Source organism: Melospiza georgiana, chromosome 1 (genome assembly GCF_028018845.1).
Source record: "Melospiza georgiana isolate bMelGeo1 chromosome 1, bMelGeo1.pri, whole genome shotgun sequence".
NCBI classification, from domain to species: Eukaryota; Metazoa; Chordata; class Aves; order Passeriformes; family Passerellidae; genus Melospiza; species Melospiza georgiana.
In genome coordinates this window covers 18093589-18114704 of record NC_080430.1, presented here as the reverse complement: position 1 = coordinate 18114704, position 21116 = coordinate 18093589, and the positions used below count along the sequence as shown (strand labels likewise).

At 45.3% G+C, this 21116-nt stretch overlaps 2 protein-coding genes across 9 annotated transcripts in view; one reads left to right on the top strand and one right to left on the bottom strand.

Moving 5' to 3' along the window:
• Positions 1-13765, top strand: part of KIAA1217 (KIAA1217 ortholog) — a 335362-nt gene extending 321597 nt beyond the window's left edge. For 3 of the 6 annotated variants that reach the window (XM_058024673.1, XM_058024657.1, XM_058024647.1), the window contains 5 exons: positions 1907-2061; positions 2665-2811; positions 6024-6143; positions 11329-11451; positions 12155-13765. In XM_058024673.1, the coding sequence (XP_057880656.1) occupies positions 1907-2061; positions 2665-2811; positions 6024-6143; positions 11329-11451; positions 12155-12649 (1040 nt within the window). In that variant the 3' untranslated portion in view covers positions 12650-13765. Of the gene's footprint in view, positions 1-1906; positions 2062-2664; positions 2812-6023; positions 6144-9019; positions 9098-9203; positions 10875-11328 lie in introns of all 6 variants that reach the window. The other 3 variants (XM_058024691.1, XM_058024665.1, XM_058024680.1) reach the window with 3 other exon arrangements.
• A 4556-nt stretch (positions 13766-18321) lies between these two features.
• The window catches only part of ARHGAP21 (Rho GTPase activating protein 21), a 111465-nt gene continuing 108670 nt past the window's right edge, over positions 18322-21116 (bottom strand). For all 3 annotated transcript variants that reach the window (XM_058040028.1, XM_058039879.1, XM_058039962.1), the window contains one exon: positions 18322-20898. In XM_058040028.1, coding sequence (XP_057896011.1) covers positions 19168-20898 — 1731 coding nt within the window. In that variant the 3' untranslated portion in view covers positions 18322-19167. The remainder of the gene's footprint in view (positions 20899-21116) is intronic.

Here is a 21116-nt window from a genome sequence, read left to right as displayed (position 1 = left end):
GAAATAGAATTGCTTAGTAAATAGAATAGAAATCCATCTTTGAAGTTTTATGTGCAGCCTAGTGTCACTGCACTGACATGAGCAAACCCATGACAGCCTCTCCTTAGTGACTCCAGCTAAAGGATGTGAGAGGGATTAGCCTTCAATAACCAGTGCACCTGCCACACTCAGTGGCAGTATTTCTTGCCTGTGTTTTTATCTCCCATTTTGAGGATGGAAATGGATGAGTGTCTCAGAGATGTGAATGGTAGAATCATGTTTTCTTTGTGCCTTCTGTGTCTCTCATCCAACCTTGCACATATTAAGTGTGAGGAAAAACTTGCAATTCTTGCAATCAGGGTCACTACCAGTTTGAGGGTAATGGGTTGTGCCCATTAGAAGGAGTAGGGATTTGCAGAAGCCCTACATCATAGTCTGCTAAAGACCATCTTAGAGAATTACTCTGATTTTACAGCAGAAGTACATTTGATGTAATTAAAAACTGAGTGGTGTGTGTTGACCAAAGAAGTGGTCTAATGTAAAGTGCATCTGGAAATTCACTTCTCTTGCAATCTGGCAAGTGAGTGCCAGATAACCAGGGAGGGAGATAATACAACTGAGCATTTCTTTAAGCTTAAGCAGCTTCAAAGAACATTTGAGCTAAGAAGGAAACAAAGATGAGACTGGGTCAGACAAGGGCTCCATCCAGTCCCCAGGGCTAGCTGGAGTGTTGGAGGAGCCTGACAGAGGCCCAGGAGTGGGCAGTTATGCAGTAATTTCCCCAGAGGGAACACTTAGCCCTAAACAGCTGGGTAATCCCAAAATCAGGATGTTTTGTCTTTCTGGATTATATTTATTCCAGCTGTTTATGGAATGCTGAGTAGCTGCAGAAAGGTCATTCTTTTGCTCTTGGAAACAAACACTGTAAACAGCAGTGTGAAAACAGAGGCTGTTGCCATATTTATGATGCTTACTCTTTTAGCAGAAACACACAGGGACAGGTCATGAGCTGGGTCGTGCTGCTTCTGGAAATAATGCTGTCCAGGGACAGCTGGTGGGGCAGCATCCTCAGGGGCAATGCCAGTTTGAAACTGCTCTTTTCTAGGAAGACTCTCCTCAGAAAGCAAGGGCTGGCTCTGCTTGGCCTTTGCATTTGGTATTTGAATCTTCTTGGCTTAGAAAAACATGTGTAGGGCTCTTATATGGTAATTCAAAGGCAAAACTCTGCATTCCTGGAGTTATGGCAAGTTAAGTGAAAACAAATGCTCCCTAAGAAGAGGAGCAAGTGCAGTTGCCTCTGGTGATCCCCTGCCCTGCTCAGAGATGAGAGGACTCACTGAAATGCAAGGGTGGCGTCTCCAGAGTACTGCTTGCATTTTCGCTCAGCATTTGTGTGAACTTAGCTAGGCTGTGTCCAACTATGAGATGGACAGAACTCTTCAGCTCCTTGCACCTTGCCTGCAGCACCTCCCAGGCAGAGCAGAAAGGTGTGCTGGTTGCTTCAGAATTGCTGAGAGCAACGAGAAGCCTCCAGGTCTCATTGTCTCCATGTCAGTGGCCTTGCTCTCAAAGGAGGCTGGGGGGCCCTGTCTGTAAGAGACACCCAGAGCCTGTGCCTTACCTGCTCCTGCACACTGTGCTCTGCTCTCCCACTTGTACAGCAATGGCTACACCCACATAGAGTGGCCTAAAGGAGAGGAGTTTTGCTGAAAAATTCTGGGGGAAGTGATCTCGTTTCTCTGTGCAAGGACAGCACTGTTTACTTTCATTCCAAGTTACATTGAATACCAAGTGTGATTCTGTTCATGCATTCAGCAACAGAACCTTTTTTCAGACATTTTTTTCCTTTCCAGTTGAGGCAGGTATGCAAATACTGTTTTCCTCTCCTTGCCCTATGCTTACTTTGTGCTGCTCTGTTTACCTGCAGAAGAAGCTGCTGATGGAGAGCAGGATAATGAGAAGCTGAGCAAGTCTCCACCTCCTCCCCCTCCACGGCGCAGTTACCTGCCAGGCTCAGGACTGACCACAACCAGATCAGGAGATGTCATCTACACAGCCAGGAAAGAGGCTGCTGCCCTCAAGGTTTGCTGATTCACACTCTAGGCAGCCAGACTCCTGAGGAGAGGTGGGGAAAGAGACAAGACACAGGCTTGGGCCTATAAACCACAAAATAAGTTGAGGCAGAGCTGTGTCCTGGAGAGCTACTGAAACTGCTCACCAGGATGCACTTCTGTTAGGCCAAATGAGCAAGTAAGATTTGATCAGTTCTGTTTACAGGAGTCTTTCTGCTCTTATCTCCTAGCAATGCAGCAGGCAAGTCACAGGCTGCTTTCATTTAGAGTGGTAAGAAGATTAAAAATAAAAAAACAAAGCATGCCTTAAACAGATGGAGAAGATTGGGTCAGATTTGAGAGTGTTTTTACAGAAATGTTGCAAATTAGTTTCTTTGGGCTTGTTTTCCCCATCTGTTCTGGGGAAGGAAGTGGTGGGAAGTCCAATTTAGGAAGCTTTTTAATCTGTGAACATATAATCACATCAGCAATATTGGTTGCTTTTGAACTGATGAAGTAGCAGGAGGAGGGGCCTTGCAAGAGAGGAGTTGCAGTAGTGCTGAATTTTGGTGTTTACTTTGCATCAGGAGGGCTCAGCTGTGTTATCTGTCTGTGCTTTCTCATCCCCTTGTAGGAGTGCAGTGAGGATGCTGGGCAAACAGCACAATCCAAAGCCCCTAAAGAGGACCAGGCACTGTCTCGGAGCACAGGGCATGCTGTAGCACCAGCTGCAAAAGATGAAGAGGAAGAGGAAGGGGATAAAATAATGGCAGAATTACAGGTATGCATTCCTTTTGGGTTGCACATGAGGACACCTGTGCCCAATATCACTTCTAGGGCCTCAGTGCAATTTCCAGCTCAGAACATGAAGGAAAGTAGGTCTGCTAGCCTCACCTGGTACCACTTTGTTGCACTGAGTGGTCACTTTTTGGAAGTACTACCTAATTTTGTCCAAGAGGTCTGGAGCTGAGACAGTGGTCAAGAATGCAGTAGCTGCCACTGGAGAAGCCTCCACATGCAAATGGGACAAGTAAAACATTGGTGTGCATTTCTGTGGCTGTCCCTGGCCTAGTGTTGTTCACTAGTACCAGACTGGTCAGGTGCTGAGAGCAGTCATGTGTGCTGTCCTTGGTGGGAACAGAGAATAACTGAGTCTGCTCCTGGTGGGCTGTGCTATGCTCCAGAGTTTCCCAGTGTTTGAACACTGAGACATTGCCCATTCCCTGGGGGGTAGGTGGTACATCACTGTGCCAGTGGCATGGAAGGGTGCTCTCCTGCTGGTCCTTCACTTGGCATTGCGTAGGACAGTTCACTTCAGTGATGAAAATGCTGCAGTAAATGCCAACTATTCCTGCTACCATCAGCTTCAGCTTCCCAGGGGCACCCTCTGCCCTCTGCCATGCCCACCTGAGGAAGGGAGATGTGGACCAGCCTACCTGGCTATAACTTCTGGTAGTTTAGAGCACTGTCACAACATGAGATGATCCCTGCTGTCCACCTGCCAGCAGGAGGGTTGGTGCTGCCCAGGGGCATTCAGAGCACAGGAGATGTGGGCACTGGGCTGTAGCTGTTAGGTCTGAGGGGTGCACTCTGTTCCTTCCCTCAGCTCCCTCCCACCAGTGCTGGTTTGCAGGAGTGAGAGCAGCAGGTCACCCTTGTCCCCCCATGTGCTGGTGACCAGCGAGGCAGCGGGGCTGGGGACACAGGGGCTGGCACAGCATCTCTGTCTCCAGGAGCAACCTCTGCCTTGCAAGTGGGGGCAGTGAAGGGGAGGTTAAGGTATGGAAAGGGGGCTGAGGGAAGCTGAGGAGGAGAAATAGGCATGGGAATGGCATTCAGCAGGGAATGGGTGTTAAATGCTAGCTTTGGGAGCTAGCAATACTCATTTCAAACCAATACCAAATACCAGCTATATTTTAGAGGCTAACAGAATACCATGTTTTAGAAGGGGCAGATTGCCTGATCTGAGAGCTATAGGCTCATTAGTTTGATGTCAGTCATAGGCAGAATGATGGAAAATGGGATATGGAATTCAATCATTGAAGAACTAAAGGACAGACATAAACAGCTATTCCAGTGAGCACAATGTAATGGAACAAAGGCAACAACACTTTGATCAAGTAACAGGTTTGACTGCTTCAGCTGAGTTGTATACCTGTAAACATTTTGGTAAGGCATTTGATCAAACATTATACAAGATTCTTATAAAAATCTGGCACCTCAGAGTGTACCAAAAAAACCCTATTGCAGCATAATTGAGACCTGTCTGCTTTTGAAATCACTGACCTCTGACCTTGATGCAGGTGTTTATAGACAGGCCTCATAGGGAGCAGCAACAGGCCCAGTATCTCTCTGTATTTTCATCAAAATCCTGGAAATACATTTAAAATCCTTGCTGTGTAAAATCATCTTAGTTCAGATCAGTGAAGTATGACAGCAGAGACATGATAGCAATCATTTAATGGTCATAATGCTTTGCTGAATAAAAAGTCACATGAAGAGCAACAACATATTGGACAGGCCACAACTGCATGCCTTGGAAAAAACAGGAGTTGCAGTAACAAGTTGACAGGAGCTCCCAGGTCAGTGATGTTGCCACAAAATTGTGTCTGCTTCAGGAGTAGATGTGAAAACGTGGTGTGTTTTTATGTCTGTGTGCAAGATCAGTGAGATCCAGACTGTGCTGCTGCATCCATGACTAAGTATCCATGTGCCTCCCATCTGAAAAGCCTGTTAAGAATATGAGGGTTCAGAAGAAACTTGAGTGCAACGTGAAGATTTTTAATGTAGCCGGAAAAGGCATCATAATAATCAGTGGCTGTGGCACAAGCTATTTGGAGACTATTACAGATATTTCAGAGCAAAGGTGCTAATAAAAATGCCAAAGGGAAATAGCTTTTTTGACACTTAAATTCTGAAGGACTTTGAGGATGCTTTACTCAAACCCACATCATTGGTCTCACAAATGGGTAAGTTGGGGAAAAGTCCATATCCCCTATTGTGGGGAGCAAGACTATTTTTTCTAGTAGTTTCATGTCATCTTAGGTACTCTGGTCTATTAACACATACAAACAGGATGTAATGAAAAATCCAGAAGGAAGTCTACATCCTGATTTTTTGCCCTGGATTTTTTCTGTTATCCTTTTCTAATTTTGCATAAACATGCAATACTTATGAAGTATTTAAAGAACAGGCTTGATTCTAGTCTGGGATCAGGGCTATTAGTTGCATGAGTTGCCAGGAATCAAATTTCCCTACTGTATGGTACAACAATGGAATCTTACTGCATGTCACGGTGTGCCTGACTCCTGTGAGCACTCCCTGCTCTTTGCTGTGCCCTGCCTGCACTGCACAGTGATAGTGGCAGTGGTAGTTTTGCTCTTCCAGATCTGGGAGCCAGCTGGGTAGAGAAACTCAAAGGAAGTGAAAGGAGGAGAGCAGAATAAAGGCTGAAAAGTCTGGGCCATGACCTGGAGGATGTGGGATGAGAGGCCAGTGCCCACAAACCCACAGGCTGGGACAGCCAATTTATGGCTCATTATCAAAGACTGTGACAAAGGCACATCTCCATGTTTAAAGTTTTAATTACAGTTTGTGTGGGAGAAGTGGAGTTATGTAACTCTTGCATTGTCAGCCATGAGGAAATAGGTGCTGCCACAAACCCCAAGTTTGTCATGGGCTTCCTGCTTGAGTTTGGATAGTCTGTAGCACCTGTGTGGGTCTCCATTGTCTGCAAATTCAGAAATCAAGCTTGTCCTCCTTGCAGGGAGCACTGAGGTCAGCATGATGTTAAAGTCTTCAGAGGCTGGAAGGGATGCCCTGGTTCTCTGAGTCTGATAGTCTGAAATCTCTATTATTATCTCATGGGCTTATAGAAAGCATTGTTGAGCTGTGACTGTTAAAAACAAGTGCTCTCTTTGTAGTTGGTCATCTCCAGATATTTCTCTGTTAAAGTTCTTGGTCTCCTGATAACCTGTAGTATTTATTTCCTAGGCTTTCCAGAAGTGCTCTTTTATGGATGTAAACTCAAACAATCATGCTGAGCAGTCCAGAAATGATACACATGTTAAAGACATAAGGCCTGGGACTTTAATGCATCACAAGGAAAAGAAGGTAACAAGTGGCAATTGTAGACATGCCACCCGGTCTTGGCATAACCTTCTTTCCTTCAAAACTAATCTTACATCCTGTGTCCTGTTCTCTTTAACCCCCACCCACCACTGCCCAGCAGTTTCCTTCCTTCTATCTCTGTATGGCTCAGAAATGCTCATACAGAGCTCTGTGTTAAACTGTATTTTGTGTCTCATCAGCAAGAGTACAATGGTTGCATGAAGCTTTATAATTCTGTGACATCAAAAGAGGATCTGTCAGTTTCTGTCAGAGATGCTCATACTACTTCGAACATCCTTCCCCAGCTATTCTGGTGATGGATGGTTAAGCATCTCTCCTAAGCTTGAGGGGAGTTAATGGTTCCTCTCAGTCTCTAGAGCCTATTGAGAATGTGTGCTTTATTTTGTTTCATTTGTTGGTTCCATAAGTAGTTGTTAGATATTCAGAAATCCCATTCAGTTTATTGGATGACAGAGTCAAAGTGGATGGGAGGAATTTGCCCTTATGCTGAAGGGCAATGCCCAAAATTCAGTCATGGGACTGAGAAGAGGTGCTGTGTGTGTGGGGCTGTAGACAGGTCAAGGTTAAATCTCACAGCTGTGCCTGGACTGGAGTTGCCAATTGAGTTGATTTGACTTAGCATGCAGCTAATGTGCAGGACAAGAAAAGGACAAAAGTACTTCTGCCCTTGCAGACCTCTTTTTTATGTATAATAATAATGAGTTGCATCACTGCTGGGTTAGGGGGTTGTGCAGGCAGGACAACCTGTCAGCCAAATGCCACTTTGCAATGAAGGTGGGTATGGTGGGGAAGGAAACACAGCTCTTCAGCACAGCATTTCAACCTTCTTGTGCATTTTGTGTGTATGTGCAAATGCTGCCAGGTCAGGACACTGCACTCAAGGACTCGTGTTGGAGCTGCCCAAACAGCAGTTCTGGTCTAAAGCTGCAAACAGCTGCCTGGGTGAGGGTACAGGTCCCTTGGTATGAAGGAAAAAGGACAAACTGTTCTGTGTCTATGACAGTGTTACAGAGGAAAAAAAAGTGTGAATGCATCCTCATTACTGCTGTTGTCAGGATGAGAAGATCATATTGTTACATGAAATCCTGGGTCATCACTCAGGACACTGCATATCCTGTAGCACAAACATTTCTTTGAAAGGTGCTGCCAAGTATTTGCCATAAACTGATATTTATTTGAATAACACAGAGTCCAGGAAATTAAGGTTAATGAGATCTGGTTTTGTAATCTGATGTGACAGAGTGTTTATTGGCTTTAAATATGGAACATTATGGTCACGATAAAATCATTGAGGAAATGAGTTTTGTTGTGGTTTTATTTTTTAGTAGAAAAGCGGAAGTTCCTAAAATAAGACACCTTGTACAAGGACACTCTGAGGTGTTTCACTGGCGCTTGGAACTAGAAGTGGAACATGCTAAAAAAAGATATACAGTCAGCATATCCAGAGGCAGCAAGTGCCTTTAAGTAACTTGGCCTAATTCTGGGGGGTCTGACGTGTTTGGGACGGGGAGGTGCTGAGCACTGAGCAGGTCAGGGCCTGAGGGGGTCACAAGCCCTGGAGTTTGGATCCCAAAGTGCCTCTCAGCACAATGTGCAGACTGTCAGCCTCCCACTGAGCCCTTGCTGCTGTGCTGGTTTGTGTGAGAGCTCTTCCTCACCTAGAAACATGAGGAAGCAGCTGTTCGTCCTTGTACTGGTGAACAAGCCTTTGTGGAAGTGACTCTGGTGTATGAGTGACTTTCTTGCTTCTGTGTTTTGATTGTGAGTAAAGCTTTTCTGTAAAATCCTCCAACAGTTCATAAGAAAATGTCACACAAGGTGTAGAAACCAGACCTGGTATGCATGGGGTGTGCATGCACAGCCAGCCTGGGCATTTCTGCACTGTCACTCATCCATCTCAGTTGGGAGAGCAGTGCTCCTGACTGTTCTGCATATCTCGATGCTCACATGAGTATAATCTGTCCTTCTGCTGGGTTAGGAGTCAGCTCCTAGTCTCAAGCAAGCAATGTCAGCATTGTTGTTTTTGGTTCACTGCCTTCAGGCACTTGAGGCCAAATTGCTTTCCTTCTTGGTGAGCTGTCTTTTGACTGTAGATTTCTCTCTTATTCACTGTCCTGGTGTCTCCTCAGGTCAATTCTTCATCCTGATGGTTTGTGTTTGTCCTGAGTTGTCACTTGCACTTAAACTAAACCCCAGAGAAAAGCCTGGTGTTAGGAAACAGCATTTCCAGGGGTCCTCACTTGCAAATAAAGAAAAAAGTCCCCCTGAAGTTTCATTGCTGGGAATAAACATACTTCTTTTGAGCCAGTGGATGACCTCTCTGTTTGGTGTTTGGTATTTCTGCTGTTAGTGAATGTAGCTCAGTGTTTCATTCTGCGCTTCCACAGGCACCACAGGGTGTCACTGGTTATTCTGATGGAACACTTCTAATGCAGCAAGGATTTAGAAGTGCTCAGACTAATGAATGTAATGATTCTAATTGTGATGGAGCAGCACTGCTCAGGTGTGACCAACATTAGGAGGAGCAAAATGTAACTTGAAAATCAGCTTTTACTGGTATAAAACATCCTTTCAAGGCAAGCCAGACTCACTGTCAGCCCTTTCATATCAGCTTCCTTTTGATGTGTCCCAGCAGCAGAATGTCATCAGATACTGTGAGACTTTGTGCTTCAATCTTATAAAAACATGGTGGGGCTGGGGGGTTTAGCAGGAAGGTGAACAGGTCATGGAGCACTGTGTTGGAAATAAGGTAATTAATGTGCTTATGCATCTTCTGGAGGCCTTGTTAAAACAAGGTAACATCCCATCCTGACCTAATGCATAGCACAAAGCAGTAACATCGTGCACTGTTCTGCCAGAATTTGGAATTTTGCCCTGAAGAAAGACAGGAATCAGATGACAGCTTGAGCCATGTCTCTGCAGCAGTAAATGGAGTGGTGAGTTCATGAGGTCTGCGCTTCCCCGAGATTAATCTGGGGGAAAATAAAAGTCCTGTAAAGATAAAAGCCCTGAATAACTGAGTAATCCAACTTTCCCCCTTAGGTGTATGGGGCTACAACAGGATCTCCCACAGATAGTGACCATCCTAAAGAGAAGAGGGAAGGGAGAACTGAAGAAGAATTGGGTTCTGATTCATCCAGTACAGCTGACAGTAAAAGTGGCTTTTCAATGAATGACAGTCCTACACTTAGCAAGGGTTTGTTTGTAGACAGTACAGACTATTCTAACAAACACCTTCAGAATATGAGCACAAACCTGTCTGGTGTCAGTTTGCCAGAGGAGGACAAACGAAGAGGGGCTCAAGATATCTTAGGATCACATTTTCCAGCCGCTGAGACTGGGAAACAGAAGCCAAACTACAGACTGTCGAGAGACGCTCCCCAGGGTGAAGCCTTGCAGAGCACAGGCAAGCCCATGCCCATCAGCAGCGCTGCCCCTCTCCTGAGGCACATGCAGGAGGCTGCGGGGCCTCAGCCTTCCTTGCAGGAGCAAGAAGTTTCTGCAGGCAGCTACAGTCAGGTCGTGCTGAGACCCAGAGTGTCCAGAGCAAACAGTGTGAGCAGCACTGAAGAGACAGACTCTCCAGCCAGCTCTCCAAGTGAAGACACCCCACCCACAGAAAACATTGCCTTCATGATTACTAAAACAGCTGTCCAGGTGCTCTCCAGCGGGGAGGTTCACGACATAGTGAGCCGGAAAGGAGGAGATGTGCAAACAGTCAACATCGATGCCAGGAAGGATGTGGCATCAGAGAAGGGCATCCCTGAGAACACAGACAGTGAAGAGCCTGTGGTGTGTCTGGACAAAAAGCCTGTCATCATCATTTTTGATGAACCCATGGATATTAGGTCAGCCTACAAACGGCTTTCTACAATTTTTGAGGAATGTGATGAGGAATTGGAAAAAATGATGACAGATGAAAAGATAGAAGAAGAGGAGGAGGAGGAAGAAAATGAAGCACATGAAGTCTCTGAGAGGCAGAAGGAAGAGTCACCAGTAGCTAATGACAGAAAAGCAACCACAGAGCATTCTGCAGCTCATGGTCTCCAGGGACCATACCTATTTAACCTTCAGCCTGACTCTGCAGAAACCAGATCTCCAGCAGAGGAGGAAAACACAAAGACAAATTTTAACAAATACCGTCAGATCTATGGGCTAAACACAGAAGCAAACTCAGACTCTGCTGATCAGTTGGGAAGCAGGCAGGATTCGAAGAAAAAATTTAAATTTAAATTCCCTAAAAAGCAGCTGGCAGCTCTGACGCAGGCAATACGGACAGGAACCAAGACTGGGAAGAAGACATTGCAGGTTGTGGTCTACGAAGAAGAGGAGGAAGATGGGACACTGAAGCAGCACAAAGAAGCAAAGAGATTTGAAATTTCTAGGTCTCAGTCTGAGGAGAGTGATAAAAGTCCTTCTGGGAAGCAAGAGGGCCCCTCTGGAGCTGCAGTGTCCCTGTCCAGGACTGATGAAATTCGACAGAGTACATACAGAACGCTAGACAGCCTTGAGCAGACTATAAAGCAGCTGGAAAACACCATCAGTGAAATGAGTCCAAAACCTGTCCCTGAAAACACATACACCTCTGAGGGAAGCACTGTCCCCTTCTCTGCCCAGATAGTACCAGAGACCCCATCCCGAGAGCATGTAGTGCTGGATGAGAGCCTTGCTGGTGCAGAGCCCCCTGCATCACTCCCAGCCACTTCACGTAAGGTACCTTAGTCCAAGAAATCAAACCTCCAGCTGCTTTCTAAAATCTGCAATAATCACCATTAAACAAGACAGTCTTGTGATTTGTTTGCTTCCTTTCAGGTGGCTTGTTTGGGCTCCCCACGAGGTGTCTAACAGCTAATAGACCATTGGTTTTTGGGGTTTTTTAAAATCTTTGCTGCTGATTGGTGATGGGCAAATGCAGGGGAGCTGGGTCGAATAATCCGCTGTGTGAAATGACAAGTGTCACTGACATGAAATCCAGGCTGATCAGTAGCTGAGCAGTTTTCTCCATGTGATTCTGGAAATTAACACCCGCGGTGTGAAGCTCCTGAACTTTCCCTGCATGTAGTACTGTGGCTTTTTCAGCGCATGGTGTGCAGGCCTCCATTCAGGCACCCTGGCACTGACCACACCTTCTTGTCTCCCCTCCCTGCCCCTCCACTCCTTTCCACAGGGCTCCAGCGCTGCCTCCCAGACCAGCCGGATGCCAGTCCCCATGGCTTCAAAAACTAGACAAGCAAGCATGGAGAAATCAGGCAAACAGCACAAGCTGCAGGATCCACGCCAATACAGACAGGTAGTTTTACCCTAAACCCGGTGTTTGGATGGACATTTCATGTTGTTTGTTTATTTAAAAACTCCAGTAACTGACTGTGATTATACCAAATATCGGATGCCTGAGGTCAAACTGGACATCCTGGATCCTGGGGGCATGACAGTACTGATCTTTTCACCATGCTTGTGCATGCATGTCTGCAATAAAACACCTGCTGCTTTTTTTTTTTTTTGTTTGGTTGGGGTTTGGGTTGTCTGTTTATTGGGTTTGGCTTTTTATTTTTTCCTTAATTTATTATTTTTATTTTTTTTTTTAAACTGTAGTGTTCAGCTGTAATTTTAAGATGTCAACTACCTGTTTACTTTCCATTTGGTTCATGTGGTGGTTCTGTAGGAGAACTGGGAATGTCTTTGCAGGAAGCCCTGGACACTAACCCGTTGGTGTAGGTGGCGGTGGGCGCATTAACCCGCGTGGCATGGCCGACGTAGTGCCTGCTCTGTAACACGTAGGTCGCGCCTTCTCACAAAGCTCTCCTGCCTCTTCCTCTATGCACTCTCCCTTGGGCACTTTGGGTTTTCTACCAGGTCCAGTCCATGGCTGCAGGACTTAGCTCAGGCCTCGAACTGTTAGTTCTGATTCTCTGCAGGGCTGTTTTCCCAGGTCCTGTTGGTTTATCGTGTTACTGGCTTTCTGACAAACTGTCTCCTGACGTCTTTATTTGCAGGCTAATGGAAGTGCTAAGAAAGCTGGTGGGGACTATAAGGCTACTTCTCCTACCCTACCTGCTTCTAAGATCCCAGCCTTTTCTCCCACTTCTGGGAAAAGCAGCTCAGCACCTGCTTCTAGCGGTGACAGCTCTAACCCTCTTAATCCCCCTACTAAAAGCTCCATTCCTTCCTCCTCCCTTCTCGCTCCTCAGACAGGTCGCATAACTTACTCTACCTCCCTCATCCCCTCTGTCTCTAACGGCTCCTCCAAGTTTCAGAGCCCCACTTACCCAGGGAAAGGTCACCACCTCTCGTTCTCGCTGCAGACTCAGAACGGCCGACCACCCCCTCCTTCCTCCTCTACCTCCCCGCCCTCCTCTGTCTCCCCCCCTTCCCTGAGCCAAGGTATGAAGAGCATCAGGACAATCCACACCCCTAGTTTCAACAGCTACAAGGCACAGAACGGGAATGCCAGCAAGTCCGCCCCATCCACGGTCAAGGAGCCATCCTAGAGGCTAAGCACAGCACAGCTGCCAGGTCACCGAGGCTTTTTGTTCACAGAATCCGCAGCCAATATTTTAACCAGGGAATGTAACCATTTTGTTGTATTGCTGGAGGCTTAATACTAATCACGTGCTAAATACTGAATTACTACACTAGACTAGAGTGAAGCTTTTTGGAAAACAGTTGCTGTTGTAATGATAAAAGAGCATTTTCTTTCTATAGGAAGCAGCACCTCTTAAAAAAAGTGTGAAGGTGTGTGAGTGAACTTGACTGCGTGTGCACAGTGGTGTACTGAGCATGGGGAATTGTATGGTTAAAAATTTACTAAGTTGTTTTGTATAAAGCTATTTTTCATTATGAGGTCTAGAAGTGAACAGAGATATACTAAAGTGTGATTATATTCAACTGTAAAACTGAAACTAAAATATTTTTCTTTTATTTTGGTGTTATTTAGCTTTGTTACAGATTTCTATTTTTGTCAACAAATGTCATGGTTCCTTTCGAGATCTTTTTGCCAAAACATTTTGATACTATTGTAATGTACATTTGAAAGTAGTATGCTGGACAGTAAACCTCTGCACAAGAAACAGAACAAGACTGGTCTAATGTGTGTATGAGGCAACTCAACTTATTGCACTGCCAATCAGATTATATTTAAGAATTTGACAGACAAGGAAAAAAATAAATTGTTTTACACATATAGATAGTTGCTGATTACTTTTTTTCTTAGCTCAATCCACCCTTTTTCCTTCATTTTTATTTTACTGAGACCTGGTAGCCCATTAATGTATTGCATTGTGGATTTTAAAATGTACACTTCAGTACTGTTCTGTATACTGGCAAACTTTTGTACATATCTATAAATATCTATAAATAAATAAATAAATACTGTATGTGGCTGGGCACATAGAGTAGTTTTACCACACCAAAGTTAATTTTTATGCATGCTTAAAAATATATATGGGATAGGGTTGAAAAAGATGGATATCAGTTAAATAGGAGAAGAGAAAGAAACTTGCATAGCTAATGGTTTTGTAAATAAATTTATTTGTATAACACCAAAATGTAATATACGGAACTATGATAAGCAAAGATCTTTACAAAAATAAAGGGCTGCATGCTTATATATTTGTATTTTGTCACTAGTAACTTTTCGGATGGGCTCAATTGGCTGTTCAGCTGTTTGCCTGAGGGTGTTAAGCCATCAGGAGAAAACCTGATTTGATTTTCCCTAGATTAAAGCCATACACGGTTATTCATTTCAAAATGGGGTCTTTCAAATTGCTGTCAATAAAAGCTTATTGCTGAAACTCCAAGTTAGAAAACCAGCAAGCAAAGGAAAACCTTTGAGTGATTGAATGAGGTATCAGCCCTTCCACCTTGAGGTATTCCTGGTTTTATTTCCTGTTGTGAAAGGGGAGGTTTCCCAGAAGCATCATTCCAAGGCGGCGCTCTCGGAGGGTGAGAATAACCCTGAGCCTTCCTCAGGAGCAGAGCACAGTCTGCCTCAGCAGGGGCAGGTGCTGCCATCCCCTGCTCTGGCCCGGCACCAAAGGCACTGCCCAGCACAGAGCTGAGCCCAGCTCAGCAAACGCCTGAGGCAGGGTCAGAGCACCCACACGGCCCCTCTGCAGTGGAGCCACTTCCCTGCCAGCCAGGGCAGAGCAGCGGGGCTGGTGGCTCCAGGGCCTGCTCTGCTCTCTGCTTGCTCACAGATGGAGGATGGCATTCCCTGGCTCCAAAGGGAGCCTGCCTGTCCCAGTGCTGCAGCTTGTTACCAGCTCCCCGTGCCACAGCACACACACAGAGCACAGCTCTGGCTACCCTGCTCCCCCCTCACACAGCCAAAGTGTCACCTCAGGCTGAATGAAGGACTGGACACTTCTGAACCACAGTGACTTACTAACAAACAACTGCTTGTCTCTAGTGACACGGGAGGTGTCCCCAGGAGCCATGGCAGGGTCCCTGTGGCTCTGGCACTGCTCCCACAGCTGCTTCTCAGAGCCTCTGCAGGTGAGGGGCTATAGCAGCACATTCTCTGTATCTGGCTGAATTCAGATATGGACAATGGTTGTGTAATTAACCAATGACCCTGCACAGTCACTGGTGTGCACGGGCAGCAAGGCTGTGCTGTGCTCACTGCTTGTGCTGGTGATGTGAAGTTGCCATCAGGCAGGGAACTCTACACCCACTCGAGACCTCAGCCACACCGTGATCTGCAATTCTGGTGCACCTGCTCAGTACTGGGGTGCAGCACCCCCAGGAAACAACAACAGGCTCAGCCAGCTCATAACCCACTGCACAGGCAGCACTGCTGGTGTCACAAGTCAGGCAATGCTTATTCCTTCTCCATCCTGCTTGTCCAGCAATGGCGTTATCAAACACAGGCAGGGAAGAGCTGTACAAGGCTGCTGCTCACCAAAACCATCAAGTTTGTAAATAAATTCCTTGGACACAGAAGAAATCAGAGCTGGACACTAGTGAAGAACACAGCTTTCCCACTGCAGACTGGTTATGAAGAGCAGTTTTGCTGGAGGTGGCTGCCACTGAAGTTTGGGTCAGGCCATGGGACAGGTACCACTGCAGACTGCTCTGAAATCCAGCAGTGAGGCAGCTGCTCACTGAAGGAGCTCAGTCAGAGCCAGCCAAGGGCTTCACAGCAGAGTGAGCATCATCTCTGTGTCAGCCAGTTCCTCCTACAGGGAGGGACTGCAGCAAAACCACACAAGCTGACACAGCACAGAGCCCCTGCTCTGGGCAGGACACAGGTGGGAAGGCAGAGCCAGAGGGGTGCATACAGCAGGAAAAGGGAGCGATGTGCAGGACAGATGAAGTGTGCAGGGCCAAAATCCATCTGATCCTCACTGAAAGGCAGCCCTTCCGGCAGGCTTACAAACTCATGGATTCAATAGCAGATGGATTTTTTAAAGTCTCCTGACTGGGAGCCACGGGTACCTGCACCACATCAGGGTGTATTGCAGCCCAGCTTTAAAACATTCCCCCTCCAGGCAACAACCACACCCCTTTCCAAAGGCTGGCCCAATTAATTGGTTAATTACTATCTAAATGTGAATGGTGTTATGACCTGGCTTTGGGAACAAAACCAGAGTTTTTGTAGTAAATGAGGCCACATTTCAAACTCTTTTGTCCTGCCTGACCAAAGTGGAGAGGCTCTCAGAGGCTGCACAGGCACCCGAGGCCCTTAATGTGCAGCTCAGCAAAGAATTTTCCTCCAGCTCTGCAGCAGCACTAAAGAAGGTATGAAACTGTCTGGACTGTGGCCATGTCTTAATTCCACATCAACAGTGCTGTGAGTGATACTAATGGGAATCCTAACAAGCCCTTTAAAAATCTCAAAAAGCAGCCACACAGCACCTTCCAGCTACCACACTCCAGAAAGGCAGCTCAGACTAAACCACTGATCACCACCGAAGCAGGAATTGCTGTTAGGAACCATTGAAGAAATCCAAACACTACCATTGCTACCAACACATTTTATTAATTCTCCATCAGATCTCAGCTTATCCTGTCCCTAACAACGTGCAGCTTTGCAACTGCAAACAGTCCTCAGATCAGAAGTACTTCCCAAACCTGTCTGAACCCTTCTAATGAAATACAGAAACAAAAAAATGGACACAAACAGCAATGTTTAGAAATTCTGTTTAAACATGAAAAACATCCCTGTTTGCTCCATGACCAAACACTGGCACAGCTTGCCCAGGGAAGTTATGGAGCTTTCATCTGTGGAAATATTCCAAATCCAGCCACAGCCCCAGCCCAGAGCAATCTGCCCTGGCCACACGTGGCTGAGCAGGGGGGCTCAGTGATGCCTGCCCTCCTCACCTGCTCCCCATCCCACTGAATCCAGCTTCCAGAGAAACACTGACAGTACCCACCTCAGGACAGTCTATTGCAGGCATGCACTTCCCTTCTTGAGTCAATCAAGCAGACTGTCACCCTTCTCTTCCACAGGAAGGGGAAAAAGAAAAAACAAATCCCCAACACAGTAAAAAAAAAGCACTACAGATAAGGGTCTGAGGTAGCTGCTGTTAAGATCAGGGCACAGCAATGACTCCTAAAAATGTCGTTTTTCTCAGCTGCCACACTGGCTGAAATTAAGGGTGACCCAAATCTTGGCAGTCTTCAAGAAGCACAAAGAACAGTATTTTCTTCAGGGGCAGCTCAGTAACCTCCTCTCCCTGGTAGATGCTCCCTGCATCTCTGCCCCCAGGTTTCCCCTACATGTTCTATGCTACCAGTGCAGCAGCAGAGAACACCATGGAGGCTGATGAGTTAAAATAAATTTGTACCTGCAGCATCGTCAGCCAATACAAGTCATGATTTTTGTGTTTGTTTTCTCAGTTCCTAATTTTTCAGATGATCTTGTGTTCATTTAATACAATTACAGTTCTATGTTCTCGAAGACAAAAGTTGACAGCCATGTGTCTGGGTTCAGGAGTAAAATTATCAGTTATCTATAAACACAACAAAATGGGAATTAACCCATCAAAACGGCTGTCAAAGCAGAGGAAGGTGCAGACCCCCAGGCTCTCCTGTGCACCTCCCTAAGTTCACTCCTTCACTGAGAGACCTCTGTGACTTCCTGTGGATGCTCAGCACACACTCATGAGATTCTGAGATTAGTGATGGGACAAAATACAGCTCCAGTAAAAGACAATGGGTACTCACTGATGAACAGCATTGCAGGTGTCACAGCACTGTGTTCTGAAAGCCCAGTAAGATGTTCAGGTAGACTTTACTGCTACAACTGAAACCAAAACCATCCTCAGCTCCTCTGCCCTTCCCAGAACACACCTGTTCCTCCTGACACAGCACACCCCAACACTGCTAATGCATCCACATCCTCTCTGCTCCAGGAAAATGGCATTTTAGTTTGCATGGGAACCACAAGAACATGGCTCATTTCTATGGGACCTGCTATTAGATGCACCCAATTCTGTGGTGAGAACTTTCACAGAGGTCAGCTGTTGTATCTGGGACTTTTCTTCACAGCCAATTTCTGTGATTTCTCAGAAGGAACAAACCCACAGCAGATCAAAGCACAGGACTGTAATAGTCACTCGGGAAAGAAATGAGGTCTGCCTAAAAGCACATCAGCCAGCACATCCCAGTACCACAATTCCTTCTCTCTGCAGTAACTGGACGCATTGACAGAGGCTGAATCCCCTGCCAAGCAATAAACAGTGTAAGACACAGGCACACCCAAAGTGATGAACAGCTGCTTTGTTTTCAAGCTGGTGTGGAAGAACAAACAATGAAAAAATATAACTGATAGAGTTCATACCCAGATGAGTTTTTAGGGCAGAAGAACATTTTTTTTAGTTAAAATTATGAAAAGTCCAAGACCAAACTATAGTATTGTTCTGACTGGCAGATACTGATGTTCATTCTGAGTTTACAAAACCTGCACATTAAACATAAACCCACTTGCTACGTACCTTAGAATCAAATTATGTATAAAGATGAAAATATTTAACCAACTGCATGTCTCTCACCTGCTGACCTGCACAGTGTGGCCCCACAAATAAAAGATTAATGAGAGGTGCCCTTCATCCAGGAGGAACTGCAGGTTTGGTGATTCTAAGTGCAGTTGCTGACTGCAACTTAAATGAGACATTTCAGAACCATTCATCAGAAAGAATTCAAATCACACAAAGAGTCACCAAAACAATTTTATTTCCAGTGTTTAAGTAGGTATGCACACAGGCATGATACAGGTTTGGATTCATTAGGTCTTCATGCAGAATTATATTCTCAATAAAAGAAACCAGTTCCATCCAGTATCCACTATCTACACGCCTATGTTACAACATTTATATCAAATCTGGTATCTGAAGAAAAGATACACATGTAATATGTACAGTTAAGTTACTTATTTTACAGAAAGATTAGAAATTCAAGTCACATAAAACTCAAAATCTGTATTAAAATTGGAAATATAAAACTCCAATATTTACTGGAATGCCTAAGGAATGGAAGCTCTGTAGCCACCTGTGTTAACATTTGTAAAATGTAATGAAACTCATTAACAGTAAAATGCATTTATTTGTTTGTAATAAGTTTCTCTAATTTAGCAATATGGCACCCTAACAAACCAAATGAATTTATAATGAGGCACTTGTTAGTGACTAAACCAAAAGAACAATTTTCCTGCATACTAATGCCAGGCCAACTCTCAGTCAGAAAACCATGTATACACTACACAGCATGTTGCATCAGATGCTTTGTTCAACATTTGTATGCAGCCATCAAATATACTTTTTCTTAAAATATATATATATATACTTTAACTTTAGTGTTCTTCTGGCTGTGGTAATGCACTGTGAAGACGTTCCACAGAGCACATCGATGAAACCAGCCCAAATGAAGGCTGCAGAACAACAACAGTACAGGAAAAAAATATTTATATATGTACACACACACACGCACACACACACACACGCAGAGTTACTGGGAAGTGTAAGGGCAAGTTAATGAATTGCTGCAGTGGACATATCTCCCCATTTCAAAGATACTGGTAAAATCGAGATCTAACCACTTGGGTCCCAGACAGTTTATGAGGATGGGCATCAACTGCTGGGCTGAAGTTGTTTTTGTTCATGCTCTGATAATTTTCACCATTTACCTGGTCTGGTGGCTGAAATGGTCCCGAAGGTGGTGTTCTATTAATTAAAGTCAAGCTGCTGGAAGAGCTGCCTTCATCTGCCTGCATCTCTGCAGATGAGGGCAGCTCTACCTTTGATACCTCTGCTAAGTTAGTGTTCTCAAGTCTGGGCTTTCCAGTTTCACCCGTATTAAGGTCAGTTGTGCTAGTGCGTAAACGTTCTCGTGCAAGCCAGTCCGAGATCGAGAGGTCCTGGGCTGGACATTTTGGCTTCAACCGAGTCACAGCTGAAAGCTCAGATTCTTTCTCTCTGCTTTGACTTGGTTCTTGAGCTTTCCAAGCATTCAGGACACTTATTTCAGCAAAATCCCTCTGCCCTCCAAGCGTGTGCCTTCGCCTGATATTCTTTCTCTTTGCAGTTTCTGCAGAGTTAGCTTTTTGATTCCCAACTCCAAACATATCATCAGCAGATGATTTGAGTCGCAGCTTTAACCTGTCTGTAATCTTAAGTCTCCACGTAGGTTCTTGTTTGTCAGCCTCACTTTTGGCTGATGTAGCTAAACTGCTTGTAGATCTTCCTTTTTTCATGATGTCAAACATTTTGGTCACAGTAGGCAAGTCCTTCTCACTCTTGGCGTCCCCTGACCCCTCACTGTCCGTTTTGTGCCGCGCAGACTTTCTCCTGGAGAGCGTGTCGCATTCAATGAGTTTGTGTGAGCTGAACAGTCTGCGGCTCTCTAACTTTGGCGTGGAACTTCCCTCAGTACAACTTACTTCACTTTCCTCAGAGTTCCTCCGACTGGTCTTCACCGCTTCTGGGCCTTTCCCTTTGGACAGCCTTTCGGCAGCAGCGCTGGTGGCAAAGACAGGGAAGTCGCTTTCACTGTCCGTCTCCATGGGACGCCCTTCGCTGATCAATTCGCTTCTTTCATCATCTGCATCTTCTCCCTTGCTTTCTGTCACTGACTGCACCTCAGGGCTCAGCATACTGGCATCTAAACCAGTCAGATACATCGTAGATGAAGTAGTTGAGTAATCTGAGGTGATGGAGCTGACATCAGCTGCTAAGAACTCATTGTGTTTAATTTCAGGGCTGGCTACTTTTTTGCATGAGTATCTGTGCTGGGAAGCCTGGGAGGAAGTGCTTAGCATAGTGCCAGAGTCAGACACTGTCTCCTCAACCTGGGAAGAAGATTGTGACATAGGCATTTTTGGGCTATTCTGCACGGTTTGCAGACTGTTGATATTTGATGATTTTGTACATTTTTCATTGTAAGGCAGTGAAGGTTCCTCTGTCAGGATATTTTCCTTCTTTAATGACTTCTTTTCATCCTTTACAACATTCACATCTTTTTTACTGCTGTTCTCTTTTTCCTTCAGGACAAACATCCTTTGTTTTCTCCCTATCTCTTTCTCTCTTTCATATTCCCCTTTAGCTGTGTTCTCTTTTGCTGTGTCACCACGAGATTGTTCTGCAAGCTCCTTCTTGAAAAACACATTATCCAACTCATCCTCTGAGCTACTTGGTTGTGGTTTCTCTTTAGTTTTTTTCCGCTTGCGACTAGCTGCTGCAAAAATGGAGGACACAAGCAGTTCCTTGCTATACTGATCTTTTCCAGAACCCCAAGAACCCTGTTAAAAAAAGGGAGAGGGCATAATTAAAGTCAAAAAGCTTGAAACAATTTAAAAACACATCCTAAGCTTCACAGTAGGAAGTGCATCTTCATTCAGGAAACATTTACATGCTCCTTCTGTAGTTGAAATGACATTGCCCAATAAGTCAATTTCCTTCCTGAGCATTCCACTTTTTATCTGAGTCCCTTCCACTTAGCCAAGACTGGTTTGGGTAT